The 16,042-nt window shown below is 40.3% G+C and overlaps 1 protein-coding gene across 1 annotated transcript in view; it reads left to right on the top strand.

Annotated features, from left to right (window-relative positions):
- Nucleotides 1–16,042, top strand: part of LOC128654733 (sodium-dependent proline transporter-like) — a 142,763-nt gene that overhangs the window by 81,332 nt on the left and 45,389 nt on the right. The window contains exon 3 of the mRNA XM_053708829.1: nt 4,606–4,737. Coding sequence (XP_053564804.1) covers nt 4,606–4,737 — 132 coding nt within the window. The remainder of the gene's footprint in view (nt 1–4,605; nt 4,738–16,042) is intronic.

The raw sequence follows: 16,042 nt of genomic DNA, 5'->3' as shown, positions 1-16,042 counted from the left end.
CTTAAAAATAGGTTGGCACCAAGTAAGATCTTAATGAAAAAGCGCACAAATAGGGTGGTTAATAAATATAATATTAATTCTTCTTTTTTAAAGACTAAGATAGGTTTTTTCAAATGTGGGAAAACTAATTGTGGTCTTTGTAGCTACACGATGGGGATTGTTACTGAATTTAAGTCCTTTGTCACTAATGAAATATTTAGTGTTTCTTCACATTTCACGTGTGATTCAACATTTGTGGTATATTTGCTACAATGCAAATGTGGGGTTCAGTACATTGGGAGAACCTCAAGACCCATCAAAAAAAGATGGGGTGAGCACATGAGAAATGTAAAGAAAGAATTGGTGAATCATAGTGTTCCTCGCCACAAGGGAAAATGTCATCCGGGAGAAAGTGATATATACAGTATTCTTCCTATAGAATATGTAGCTCCCAAATGGGGTAGAAATAGGTTCATACACTTGCGACAAAGAGAGACCTATTGGATATGGAAAATAAAAACTTTGAAACCCCACGGTCTAAATGAAAACATAGACATGGCGGCTTTTAATTGAGCTACCATTATCTATTCTTTCCTGTCACTGTTTGCATTTATATTTTTATTTGTATAATTTATTTGTATAAATTTTATATTGCAACTACATCTGTGCATAAAACTATGACCTATTAGATGATCCCTGAGCTGGCATGGTCTATTTTATCCCTAGGGTCATTTTAGGTCATATATATTTGTATCATTTAGTGACATTATATTCTATATTTATTGTTACTACACCATTACTATGGGGTGTTACCTTGTTCTCTTGGATTTCATGTTGTAAGATGTTTTTATATCTACTATATAATACAGGGTTAGGAATATACCCTATGGCTGTTTTGTATTATAGACGGGTTTTTTAATCTGGATGTTATTAGGAGTTTTTACTACCACTATACTTATTATAATATTATCAGATTATCTTTATAGATTTTTAATATATTGTTATATTTTTTTATTATTATATATTTTTTTATAATATGCTCATAACTTTTTAGACAGATGTATCTCTTTAGAGTAATGACATGGGTCACGCATCTATTGATATTAGATGTGAATTATTAGTGTGTTATGGGGAATTATAAGGTACGAATGATACTGAATTTTATGCTTATAGTAATTACATCTAGCGTGATTACCAGCAGTATCTTTCTTATGTATGTTTTTATTGCCGGCGTATTTCAGCTATTGGTCGTGGCCGTGCGCTATAGCGGCGTCATTTGAGTGACAGGTAACACTCCTAGTAGGGGTTGGTATCACACGCCCCCACTCTTTGTCCTATCAAAAATTTGCCGGCTCAGACTAACATCTCATTGGTTCATAGCTTTAGTGTGCATGCGCATTGGAATTCTTGAGACGCCGAGAATTGTTTTAAATAGTGTGATGACTGTTAGTTTCTTACACCTGATGAAACGGTTGTTGTGACCGGGAAACGCGTAGTGTATTAGGTTACAATAAACTTATTTGTTACATTTTAACCTATCTGTCATCACGCTTGTTTTATTTGTTTTTATCAGCCGATTTGACTTTTTTACCGGCTTGAGCTTTATATGAGCTGTATTTTTCCCTGATTGGGATTCCACAAAGAAGCTTGGCTCATCTCCGACCTCAGTACGTGTGGGGGATTCTGAAGTTAACCCTCTGGTTCTTCGATCATGAGGATAAGCTCGCTGGACAGCTTTTAATAGTTCAGCCTGTACCTGTGGCACTTTTCAAGTGCTTATAATCTAGTAAGAGTTTATGGGTGTTAGTGTACTTTAGAGCACAGTAGTTAGGAGCTTTATGAACCGGCGTTAGCCCATAAAGCTCTTAACTCCTGGCTTTTCTCTGCGGCTGGAGTCTTGTTGTTAGAGTTCTAATGCTCACTTCAGCCAAGACTCTAAATACCAGCGTTAGAAAGATCCCATTGAAAAGATAGGATACGCAATTGGAGTAGGGGGATCTGGGGTATGGAAAAGTCGTGGCTGGAAAGTGAGCGTTAGACCCTTTCATGACTGACTCTAAAGACCCCCTAACGCTGGTTTTGACGGCTAACGCAGAACTCTAAATCTAGGCGTTACTGCTTACATACTGTTTCCTTACTGCTTACATACTGTTTGCTTACTTACTGTTTACATACTGTTTGCTTACATACTGCTTACATATTGCTTGCTTACTGCTTACATACTGTTTGCTTACTGTTTACATACTGTTTGCTTACTTACTGCTTACATACTGCTTACATGCTGTTTCCTTACTGCTTACATGCTGTTTCCTTACTGCTTACATACTGTTTGCAACAATAACAATACCTATCTGTGGACCCATCTGCAATATATATGTTTAATGAATCTTGTATATATGATTAATTATATTATGTTTAGGTCACTTGATATATCAACATATATGGATTTTTATAGATTGAATATATTTTCAGCTTCTAGTCGGTATCTATCACACCATAAAATTATGTTGTATATTATGGGTCCTGAGATATGGGTAAGGTTGAGAGATATATGTTTTTATGGATTCCTATATGATGTTTTATACATTTTAAGATATGTATTTTATATATTAAGTTGTTAGAAGAATACATGTTTTAACTCTAACTAATATTATTACCTCTATCAGTATTATATAGGTATTTTTATTAGAAGTATGATTTTTAAACATATTGATGTATTTTATGTGTTGGGTGTATGTGTTGTTCACCCTTACTATCACCTAAATAGTTAAACTCCATCCCAGTCAGACAGGTGTGTAATTGAGACCGCCTCCTGATAGGTGAGCTTAAGGTATTTAGTGTGAGTAAATGTTTTGAGATGTACAGCCCGATGAAACGGCCACCAGCCGAGAAACGCGTTGTTGTTGTTCTTACAATAAAAGTATTGTTGTTATTTTAATACCCACGCCTGCATTGTGATTTTATATCACCATTACCATTATATATGCTAGTTAGCTGTTTCTAGCTATATACTTATGATTGCCATACACCAAGATCCTACTGCCGGTGTTCTGGAGGTGCTCACACATTGATTGGAGGAATCCCTGTGACGCACTCAGCCCCAGCGTGTCTGTCGGGGGACTTATAACAGTCCCGACCTGCTATTACTGGCACTCTGACCGTGCCTCTCCGTTTGTGAGTATCTCGTTTTTTTTGGGTGGAGGGCTCTCTCTGTGCCTCTGAAATCTCGACGATACTGCTCTATGGTTGGTGCCTCTCTTCTTTTTTCTACCGTTCACAGGAGTCCATCCGGGATTTTCTTATATGGGAGTGCGGCCTGAATCTACTGGCTCCGTTTGAAGTTTGCACCCTTTACACAAGCGCACCTCTATGGGGACTTTACGATCCTTATTTGTATGTTAATTAGAACAGCCATTGTTTCTCTATAATGGTGACGCCCCTGTCTATGCAAATGTATGCTAATTAGAACAGCCATTGTACCTCTGTAATAGTGATTGTAACGGCACCCACAAGCATAAAAGGGTTAAACTGCCGTTTAGTAGATCTTCCCTTTCAGAGGCACAGCATACAGTAAATTTCCCCTCTCCCTCCCCCAAGCATGAGTCAAAGCTCCATGGTGAGGGTCAAACAGATATCAGCAAGAGCTGTGGGTTTATTGTTCTTATATACACATTTTTACACATTAGTACCACCCACAGGGTTTTGTAAAACAACCAATAAACACATGCAATACTCTCAGACACTCCCACACAAAATCCTCCCCTCTGCTTGATGCAATTACCTTACACAATGGTTGATACAATTACCTTACACAATGGTTGATGTAATTATCACAGGCAGAGAATTACAGTTCCCTTTGTGACCAAATGAAGCATGGCTTTTCTGCCCAAAACCAGTTCCACATAGTCTTCTAACCTGGAGATAATTGGGAAGTAATACAATTATCTCCAAGGACAGAGGCAAAACTCCATTGAACACATGGTAGCAAAAGACAATAATATACATAAAAATATATAACTGTGCAGCTATTGCATAAAACAGGTACATTCAACAAATCCCCAGATAGCCTAGATCTGAGTGCAGGTGAAAATCAAGCGTTTCAACAGGGGGCCATATTCTAAAGGCAGCAGGCGGGCAACCAGGCTCCTCCAATGCACAGTGGCGAGATTGGTCTCGTCACATCGATGCCCTTGTCTATGCAAATGTATGTTAATTAGAACAGCCATTGTTTCCTTATAATGGTAACGCCCCTGTCTATGCAAATGTATGCTAATTAGAACAGCCAGTCATTGTATTACTGTAATAGTGATGCCTTTGTCTATGCAAATGTATGCTAATTCAAACAGCCAGCCGTTGTACCCCTGTAATACTGATGCCTCTATCTATGCAAATGTATGCTAATTAGAACAGCCATTGTTTCCTTATAATGGTAACGCCCCTGTCTATGCAAATGTATGCTAATTAGAACAGCCAGTCGTATAACTGTAATAGGGATGCCTTTGTCTATGCAAATGTATGCTAATTAGAACAGACAGCCATTGTGTCCCTATAATGGTGACGCCCCTGTATATGCAGTTACAGTGTATGGATCTTATGTTCCTGACCCTCTCACCCTCTCTTCCGCAGGGGCCTTCCTCATCCCGTATTCCATCATGCTGTTCTTCACTGGCATCCCCCTCTTCCTCATGGAGCTGAGCCTGGGACAGTATGGAGCTGCAGGGCCTATTACCGTGTGGAAGTGCTGCCCCCTCCTGAAAGGTAAGTAGTCTAGTAATGCAGTAGGGTATTGTGTGACCGAGATTTATTCTAAATTGATGGTAAACTTCCCCTTGGTATAAACAGATCCTAATGTTAGTGATGGTCAACGTAATGACAGTAACGCAGCTATTGCGAGTTGTGTCGGTATAGCTGTAACACAAGCATTTTAGCCTGTGACGCAACGTCCATTCCGCACTGGGATTTTCATAGCGCCGGTATTACAGGTTGTGCGGTGAGGCTAAAAAGCTTGCGTTACAGCCTATTCCGACACGAGCCATGCCGCCATCTGAGAGCAGTAGTTATGAGTTTTGCACTACAAAAATGTTACACAAAACTCATGACTAAAGTGTTACAAAGTACACTAACACCCATAAACTACCTATTAACCTCTAAACTGCCACCCTCCCACATCGCAAACACTATATTAAACCTATTGACCCCTTATCTGCCACCAACCCACATCGCAACTATTAAATACATTTATTAACCCCTAATCTACTGCTCCCAACATCGCCGACACTAAAAACAATGATTAACCCCTATTCTGCTGTTTCCCGACATTACCGCCGCTATAATAAAATTATTAACCCCTATTCCGCCGCTTCCCAACATCGCCGACACTATAATAAAGTTATTAACCCCAAAACCTCTGGCCTCCCACATGTCTGCAACTAAATAAACCTATTAACCCCTAAACCTCCAGCCTCCCACATCTCAGCCACTAAATAAACCTATTAACCCCTAAACCGCTTGGCCCCCACATCACAAAACAATAAATAAAACTATTAACCCCTAAACCTAACACCCCCGTAACTTTAAATTAAAATTACAATATAACTATATTTAAACGGAAGAGTCACCTGGTTTGGCGCCGTTACACGCCCCCTCTGCAAAAGGTCCGGACCGGTGGAGTTCTAGCAGCCGCACACAGATGCACTGTGTATTCGACCAGTTATAGAAGGTACCAATACCGCACGATGTATGAAGAGTAACTGCCTCCCAGAACTTTGCCTAGATACGTAAGGTATCGGAGCTTCGCGAGGAGGAGGTGAGATCCGTATCGTTCCTACTTATGTTGTATCAGTGACTTTGCTGGCTCACCTAGCCTTCTGTGTATGTAACACTCTCACTTGATTAGTGTTATTTGAGATGGGACGTTTCTAATTTGTTTGGGTATCTTTCCCCTTACCCTGTTTCTCTTTGGTATAATATTTTGTGCTTACAGGCAGCGCTTAAGAGGTTAATACCCAACATGCAGGGTAATATTATAGTGGACGATCAAGCAGTTCAACAGTACTTTTCTTTACAACCAATTGAGTTGAACCGGATTTGGAACTTTCAAGGATTTTTTCCACTGATAAAGCCTACTCCTCACTTGGAGATTTATTTGACGATATGGAAAAACTAAAAGTCAAGGAAATAAAGATGCAGTGGGACATTTGATCTATGAACAAATATGTTGAACTATGCATCATTCCTAGGGGTTTGAGGATGAATAAGTACCCTACCTTTGAAACAAATGATAATGAATTTATAAAAGCCTGGAACGATATATTAACAGACTGTTCCATAAGACTTATGTTACTGCTTTGTGATGACAAATCCAAGATGGTATCTGTGGTTAGAGAAAATATATGTATTATACAAACAGACCTTAATTCCAGACAGAGGGATATAGACTATGGAAGGTTTGATCTAGTCTTAAGAGATACTGTAGCAGAAGCTAAGAAACAGATTATAAACACCAAACACACCAAATATATTCGGGACCAAACAGACTGTGATACTGATTCAGTTCATATAGGAATCGCACTAGGCGGTCCCAGACTCGCAGATAACAGAACCGTAATAGAGGGAGACGAAATAGGAGGGGAAGGAGACAGTCACATGTTACATTCTCTGAGGCAGAGTCAGGAGATGATGGTTTGAGTACTAGTGGAGATGAAGCTGCATCTCAAAAGGTTGTGGGGTCAGGAACTAGTGTTATTTCTAAAAATAGTACTATAGTAGGTCCAGCAGTTAGATCAAAGACTATAGGGAGTAAGTATAGAGCAAGTGAGCAGAATATCATTCAGAGCCATACTTCTAATGGTGGCATAGGAGCTACAATTGATATTAACCATACAAAAACTAACTAATATCTGATAATGGTCAGGAACATTTGCAACAGGTTTTTTCCTTGCCCCAGAACAAACCAGACAGAGGGGGGAGAGTCAGGAGAAATCAGGATACAGGCTAAGGGAGACGAGACAACAGACAAAATACAAATAACGTGTTATAAACCTAGCTGACATAGCCCTTACTGTCAGAGAGATTTCTTACTTGAGTATGTCCCTTTAATTCCTCTCCTCATAACCCATGATCCTCTCTGGCTCAGCGTCAATTATTTCAGAGGTGTAGCTGAATTGAAGCGTTCACTTCATGCCAGGACTCTGAAGATTTGATTCTCCAAACATTTGGATTACAAGCTGAGCTCCCTCTTGAGCCATTTTGCCACCTTATCTGATATAACAACAAAACAGCCATCCTGCATTTGATTGCTTCCTCCATTCTTAGATATCTGCCATCGCATCAAACCGACAGTTACCAAAGACAGATAAGGAACTACTTGCTTGCTTGCTGTTACTGCGGTCACAGCCGCAACAGCTAAGAGACTTTGTTTCTTGTTACTTTCCATAACGTAGTTCCCGACTTTGCTCACTCCTGATTGGCCTACGCTAACACACCTCCAGGTCAGTGACGTCACAGCCGCTCCGTCTTCACATACGCACGGCTTATTCCTACACTGGTTTACAAGTTGCTAGACGCCAACTCAAAGCGGATTGGCCAGCACTTCCACACCCTCAAGCTCACGCTGCAAACACAAACTGCTCACACACGCAGCAATATCGGACTAGCCAATATTAAAGGGGTAGTATCTGAAAATCGAGTGCTCTTCCTCTCTTCTCCTGAATTAAATAATCACTGCAGCCAAATACTTACAGGAGCCTCTCATACTCTCCTGTAACCAATTAATCATCAGATCCCTGGAGGGATTTTCCCAATTATCTTTTCCTCTGTAAAAAAAATAAATACATATATATGCACATATATATCTGCAGTTGAGATCCAAAGTCTGACATAAGCCAAAGGTAAAGCTGCATTACATAATAATTGATCTCAAAAATATGGATCCAGCAGATATACCAACCATTGTATATAACTTAACCCAAAGAGTTGATCAACTTACGCAGGGAGTCAGAGAACTACAAATACAGAATGACTCCCTAAGGGCTATGCATAGAGATAACGCACCAGAACCCCAAGTCTCACTTCCTGATTTATTTTCAGTGGACAGAACAACGTTCAGGCAATTCCGCAATGCTTATAGATTATTATTCCAGATGAGACCAAAGACCTATCATACTGAAAGGATTAAAGTGATGACTGTCATCTCCTTCCTTAGAGGGGAACCTAGGAAATGGGCTGACGTATTTTTTGAGAATAACGACCCAATTCTTGCATCTCTCACTGATTTCTTTACCCAAATGGGGACTCTTTATGAGGACACTCAGAAGCAGCTAACTTCTGAGACCAGTATGCGTTCACTTAAATAGGGACGCCGACCGGTTGAGGAATACTTGACGGAATTTAAACTGTATGCAAAGGATTCCGAATAGAGTGATGTGTCCCTTCGCAATCAATACAGGCTCGGGTTATCAGATAACCTTAAAGATGAGTTGGCCCGTACTGAACTCCCCCGGACCCTTGAAGGTTTAATTGAACTTTCCATACATGTAGACAGACGTCTAAGAGAACACCGAGCTGAACGCTCACACCCTGAGGCATCACATAAAATCTACCCAACTAATTCTTCCACTTCTTCATCTAAGGACATCCCTGTCCCCATGGACCTAGGGATCACTAAGGGCCCTCTACAACCAGAAGAGAGGTTGAGCAGAAGGAGAGCTAACCTATGCATGTACTGTGCATCTGCAGCACATTCTGTGAAAGAGTGTCCCATCCTACTTCGTCAGAAGAATAGTAAGTTCCCCGTTGTTAACTGTTTTACCAGTAAAATCTCCAACTCTGCTTACTGTACTATACCTCTCTTTTTACAGTGGGATCTTCAAGTCCTCAGTACTGAAGCAATTATCGACTCTGGGGCTTACTCTAATTTTTTGGATGCTGAATTAGAAAAATAAAATTCCTTTATGTTTAAAAGCAAATCCTGTCTCAATTCATGTCATTGATGGGTCTTTTTGTGAACACTGGTCCAGTTACACATCAATCCATTCCCTTAGAAATAACAACTGATACAGGACATGTAGAATACATATCATTTGCCATAATACCATCTCCTATGTTTCCTGTAGTATTAGGGCTTTCCTGGTTACAATTACACCAACCAAGGATAGATTGGGGAACTCTCCATGTTGAATTCAATTCTACTTTCTGTCAGAAATCCTGTCTTCCAACACAAACCATTCTACAGGTCACAGAATTCAATTTACCAGAGGATTACCATGACTTCTCAGACGTCTTCAGTAAGAAAGAAGCGGAAACCCTGCCACCTCACAGCATCTACGATTGCCCTATAGAATTGTTACCTGGTTCCACTATCCCATATGGGCACATTTACCCATTATCCCAGCCTGAACTGGAACATCTAAAATCGTATATCGATGATAACCTCAAAAAGGGTTTTATCAGGCCTTCCACCTCCCCAGCGGGAGCTGGTATTTTCTTTGTCAGGAACAAAGATGACTCATTAAGACCAATCATCGATTATCGGGAACTGAACAAAAGAACCTTGAAAAATAGGTACCCTTTACCATTGATTCCCGAGTTAGTGGAGTGTCTTAGTCAGGCAAAAATATACTCAAAGTTAGACCTAAGGGGTGCCTATAATTTGGTCAGGATCCGTGAATTAGACGAGTGGCTCACTGCCTTCAGGACTCGATACGGATTATACGAGTACCTGGTAATGCCTTTCGGGCTATGTAATGCCCCTGCCACGTTCCAACATTTCATTAATGATATCTTCAGGGATTTGTTGGACGTGTGCATGGTGGTTTACCTGGATGATATCCTGATATACTTGGACAACTTGGAAGAACACAAAAAACATGTTCGTTGGGTCCTCGGACGTCTCCGTACACATCAACTCTTCTCCAAAGCCGAGAAGTGTCTCTTTCATGTCACTGAGATCTCTTTTTTTAGGATACCACATTTCTTCTGCAGGACTGAAAATGGAGGATGATAAGGTCGTAGCTATACAAAATTGGCCAATTCCCACTTCCACAAAGGATGTTCAGCACTTTTCGGGATTTGCCAGTTTCTATCGGAAATTTATTAAAGGATTTTCTTCTATCGCTAAACCCCTCAGCAACCTTACTGGTACTCATACATCTTTTCTGTGGAACTCAAAGGCACAGGAAGCCTTTAATATCCTAAAAAGATCTTTCACATCAGCCCCAATCCTGCAATTCCTGAATCCAAATCTTCAATTCATCCTAGAGGTAGACACCTCTAACTTCGCTATAGGTGCCATTCTATCACAAAGGAAGACACCATCCCAACCAATACACCCGGTAGCTTTTTTCTCCAAATTGATGACACCTCCAGAATTGAATTATTCAATTGGGGATAAAGAGCTCCTAGTCATAAGGAAGGCCTTCGAACATTGGCCGTCAGTTACTTGAAGGTACAAAAATTCCCATACTCATATATACAGATCATCGAAACTTAGAATATCTACAATCAAGCAAAACCCTATCAGCACGTCAACTCCGATGGCGTTTGTACTTCACCAGATTTAATTTCCACATAACTTACCGCCCAGGGACAAAAAATGGTAGGAACTATTGGTGGCCTAATATCGATGAAACTGTAAAGGAATATGTCAAAACATGTGAGAAATGTATAATCCTGAAACCTGAGAAGGCACATCCTTATGGTCTACTAAAACCTCTACATATTCCAGACCAGCCTTGGCAAACCATTGGCATGGACTTTATAGTAGATCTCCCTCCATCCTGTAATTGTACAACCATACTAGTCGTTGTGGACCTTCTGACAAAGATGGCTCACTTCATTCCCTTCCGAAAGCTACCTACCTCCGCTGAAACTGCAGGATTATTTCTACAACACATTGTAAGATTACATGGACTGCCCTCCATCATCATTACCGACAGGGGTACCCAGTTCACCTCCAAGTTTTGGAAGGCCCTGTGTAAAGTATTAAGTGTTGAACAGAGATACAGTACAGCGTTTCATCCCCAGACCAACGGACAAACAGAGTCAATCAATGGTTGGAACAGTACATTAGATGTTACTGTTCTTTTCACCAGGATCAATGGTATGAGAAGATTTCCACAGCAGAATATGCCTATAACAACTCATATAATTCCTCCACTAAGACAACTCTGTTCTACTACAATTATGGTTACCATCCTACCTTCCAGTTGTACCCACAAAACAATACTTCTTCACCCTTGTTAGACTAAAGAACTAACACAATAGCTGACTAATTCATTTTTCTCAGGGATAATATAAAAGAAGCCCAATTAAGGCAAAAGAAATACTACGACACTAAGAGAAGAGTTCCACCAACGTACGCTGTTGGTAACAAGGTCTGGCTTTCCACAAAACATCTTAATCTTAGGACACCCTGTAAAAAATTCTCTCAACTTTTTATTGGACCTTTCAAAGTCTCAAAAGTCGTGAATGAAAACGCTGTGACCCTGAAGTTACCTCCTGAATACTGTATTCACCCTACGTTTCATGTATCCCTACTGAAACCTTATACTCCTACTAGAAGACAGGCCTCCCCTTCACCATTACCTCCAACCCCACACATTGACGATGTGTATGAGATCAGGGCAATTAAGGATTCTCGGTTATTACGTGGACAGCTCCAATATCTGATCCGCTGGAAGGGATTCGGTCCTGAAGAGGATTCTTGGGAACCTGTTGATAACATCAATGCTGCACGGTTGGTGAATGCTTTCAATCGCACGAATCCGGATAGACCTGGACCCTCTGCTGCGGTGCAGCCCCTTTGACTCCTCTCCTCATAACCCATGATCCTCTCTGGCTCAGCGTCAATTATTTCAGAAGCGTAGCTGAATTGAAGCGTTCACTTCATGCCAGGACTCTGAAGATTTGATTCTCCAAACATTTGGATTACAAGCTGAGCTCCGTCTTGAGCCATTTTGCCATCTTATCTGATATAACAACAAAACAGCCATCCTGCATTTGATTGCTTCCTCCATTCTTGGATATCTGCCATCGCATCAAACCGACAGTTACCAAAGACAGATAAGGAACTACTTACTTGCTTGCTGTTACTGCGGTTACAGCCGCAACAGCTAAGAGACTTTGTTTCTTGTTACTTTCCATAACAGAGCTCCCGACTTTGCTCACTCCTGATTGGCCTACGCTAACACACCTCCAGGTCAGTGACGTCACAGCCGCTCCATCTTCACATACGCACGGCTTATTCCTACACTGGTTTACAAGTTGCTAGACTCCAACTCAAAGCGTATTGGCCAGCACTTCCACACCCCTCAAGCTCACGCTGCAAACACAACCTGCTCACACACGCAGCAATATCAGACTAGCCAATATTAAAGGGGTAGTATCTGAAAATCGAGTGCTCTTCCTCTCTTCTCCTGAATTAAATAATCACTGCAGCCAAATACTTACAGGAGCCTCTCATACTCTCCTGTAACCAATTAATCATCAGATCCCTGGAGGGATTTTCCCAATTATCTTTTCCTCTGTAAAAAAAAAGTGCACATATATATCTGCATTTGAGATCCAAAGTTTGACATAAGCCAAAGGTAAAGCTGCATTACACTTACGGATGCCCAGTTGCGTGTATTGGGACTTGGTTTGGGATTTGTGCTCACAAGTAATTTTAATTTATTTAGAACAGTGATATATGTGAATCGGTTAATCCGTAATATCACTTTTAAGGGCCATTTCTCAGGAGAAGACACAATACCCCCTAACTCTAGTCAGTCTACACAATGAGTTACTACTAATTTGAATATGGATTTGACCTTCTCTGAAACTTGTGACCTGGTCTTCTTAATGAAGGGGATGCGTCTGATACCTTATCAAACACTAATTGTGTGAGAGGTTTGAAGCCACCCTCAAGGTTTTACCCCATACACAGTAGGGGTCATATTGTGGAAAACTTCTACAAGAGAGTGGAAGGTGATCTCAGGTCACTTGCTAGCAATATAAAAAGTCCACTGATAATCTGGATAGGGCTGAGAAAGAGGCTTTGGCACTACTGGCTAATAACAAGGACATTGTTATACTCAATGCAGACAAGGGGGGCTCAGTGGTGGATCTCAATAAAACTGATTACATCGGTGAGTCATTGCGACAGCTTGAAGATAACCAATGTTACTCTGAGTTGTCTGCCAATCCAACCTGTCGTTTCCAAAGAGAATTGATGCACCTTCTGGATGAGGGAGTTGAGAATGGCTTTATTGACAAAGAAAAAGCAGCTTATATTTATGTGGAACATCCAGTTACTCCTGCATTCCACCACCTCCCGAAGGTGCATAAATCTCTTCATAATGTCAGAGGTCGTCCAATTGTTAGCGGCATTGTGTCGCTTTTTGATCGTCTTTCACAATGGTTGGACATGGTATTACATCCCTTTGTGGAGGCCCTACCTAGCTTCCTTAGGGATACTAAACATTTTATGAATTTAATCTATGATGTTAATTGGAAAGATGGTGTACACCTATGGGCGACTGTGGATGTAACAGCCCTCTACTCCTCTATTCCACATGCTAAAGGAATGGAAGCACTAGAATTTTTTCTTCAGAATTGGTCTACATTCTCAATGGGTTTTCAGGAATATATCCTACGAGTTTCTGAGTTTTTGTTTACACATAACTTTTTTTGAGTTTGAAGGTACCTTTTATCTCCAGAGATGTGAGACAGCAATGGGAGCAAAATTTGCCCCCTCCTATGCCAACCTGTTTATGGGTTGGTGGGAGCTGTCCCACATCTTTGGAGATAGTAACCCATATCGTAATTGCATTTCTTTTTACCGTCGTTTTATTGACAATTTGATCTTCATATGGGAAGGTAACCTAAGTGATCTAGAGCGGTTTGTGAAAGAGCTTAATGCTAATGATATAGGCCTCCAATTTACTAGTGATATCCAAAAGAATAGCATTAACTTTCTAGATGTGGTGCTGAGTGGTAGTCCTGATGGTTTAGTGAAAACTAATCTCTTTAGAAAGCCCATATCAGGCAATTATTTGCTGCATGCTAGTAGCTGTCACCCCAAACATGTGCTTTATGCAATAGCCAAGGGGCAGCTTATGAGAGCTAAATGGAACTGTTCTGATGTTAGAGCTAGTGAGACTCAAATGGCAGAACTGAGAAGACGCCTCACTCAAAGAGGTTATTCCTAGAAAGTAGTTGCTAGGGCACAAAGAGAGGTCAATAAACTAAGTAGATTAGACCTACTACAGTATAAACAGCAAGATAGTAAGAGGGTACACAAGGGGGTAACATTCGTGACAGAATACAGCACACAGTACGAGGAGATTTGTAACATTGTTAAGCATAATTTTAAAATGTTGATAGCTGATGACAGACTCATAAATTGTGTTAAAGAAGGGCTAAGATGCTCGTATCGGAGAAATAGAACATTGGGCAATATTCTATCTCCCACTGTTCTCCAGAAATCCATCCTTCAAGGTAGTGCTTAGCTTACCAGTAAGGGTTCCTACAAATGTGGCAGCTCCAGGTGTGGAGCATGCGATAACCTGATTGTGTCAGATCAATTCCAGTCCACTGCTACTGGTAGGTCTTATGATGTAAACTTTTGTCTCAACTGTACCTCCACATATGTTATATATTGTATAACCTGTACACTATGTGGAAAGCAGTATGTTGGGCTCACCACCAGAGACATCAGAACTAGGGTTAGAGAACATCTATCCACCATTAGAGTGGGTAAAGCAACTACCCCCTTGGTACACCATTTTGCCCAGATTCACAACAAAGATTTGACATGTTTTTCTTGGCAGCCTATAGACATGGTACCTAGACCTAAGAGAGGAGGTGATCGGGATGTTGCACTATGCAAGAGAGAGATGCTATGGATTTTTAAACTGGAAACTAGAGTCCCACAGGGATTAAACTCGGAGTTTGACCTTATTAACTACTGGGAGTAATATAATTTTTGTTTCCTGTCTGGGTATCCTTCTCTTCTCTCTATCTCAGGTGGTACTTATATTATTAACCGGTTAGTTATTGTGAAGATGTGAACATATATGTGAATTAATATGTAGACTTACTTAATGAGTTTTACTCTGTATTGTTAGTGAGGTACATGGCTATAAGTGTCACTATTACTAATGAGTTTTACTCTGTATTGTTAGTGAGGTACATGGCTATAAGTGTCACTATTACTAATGAGTTTCCCTGTGTATTGCTAGTGAGGTACATGGCTATAAGTGTCACTATTACTAATGAGTTTTCCTGTGTATTGCTAGTGAGGTACATGGCTATAAGTGTCACTATTACTAATGAGTTTTACTCTGTATTGCTAGTGTGGTACATGGCTATAAGTGTCACTATTACTAATGAGTTTTACTTTGTATTGTTAGTGAGGTACATGGCTATAAGTGTCACTATTATTAATGAGTTTTCCTGTGTATTGCTAGTGAGGTACATGGCTATAAGTGTCACTATTACTAATGGGTTTTACTCTGTATTGTTAGTGTGGCACAAGGCTATAAGTACCACTATTACTAATGAGTTTTACTCTGTATTGTTAGTGAGGTACATGGCTATAAGTGTCACTATTACTAATGAGTTTTCCTGTGTATTGTTAGTGAGGTACATGGCTATAAGTGTCACTATTACTAATGAGTTTTACTCTGTATTGTTAGTGTGGCACAAGGCTATAAGTACAACTATTACTAATGAGTTTTACTCTGTATTGCTAGTGTGGTACATGGCTATAAGTGCCACTATTACTAATGAGTTTTACTCTGTTTTGCTGGTGTGGTACATGGCTATAAGTGTCACTATTACTAATGAGTTTTACTCTGTATTGTTAGTGTGGTACATGGCTATAAGTGCCACTATTACTAATGAGTTTTACTCTGTTTTGCTGGTGTGGTACATGGCTATAAGTACCACTATTACTAATGAGTTTTACTCTGTATTGTTAGTGTGGTACATGGCTATAAGTGCCACTATTACTAATGAGTTTTACTCTGTTTTGCTGGTGTGGTACATGGCTATAAGTGTCACTATTACTAATGAGTTTTACTCT

The sequence above is a fragment of the Bombina bombina genome, chromosome 3, assembly GCF_027579735.1.
Source record: "Bombina bombina isolate aBomBom1 chromosome 3, aBomBom1.pri, whole genome shotgun sequence".
NCBI classification, from domain to species: domain Eukaryota; kingdom Metazoa; phylum Chordata; class Amphibia; order Anura; family Bombinatoridae; genus Bombina; species Bombina bombina.
This window is presented reverse-complemented; position numbering and strand designations above follow the sequence as displayed.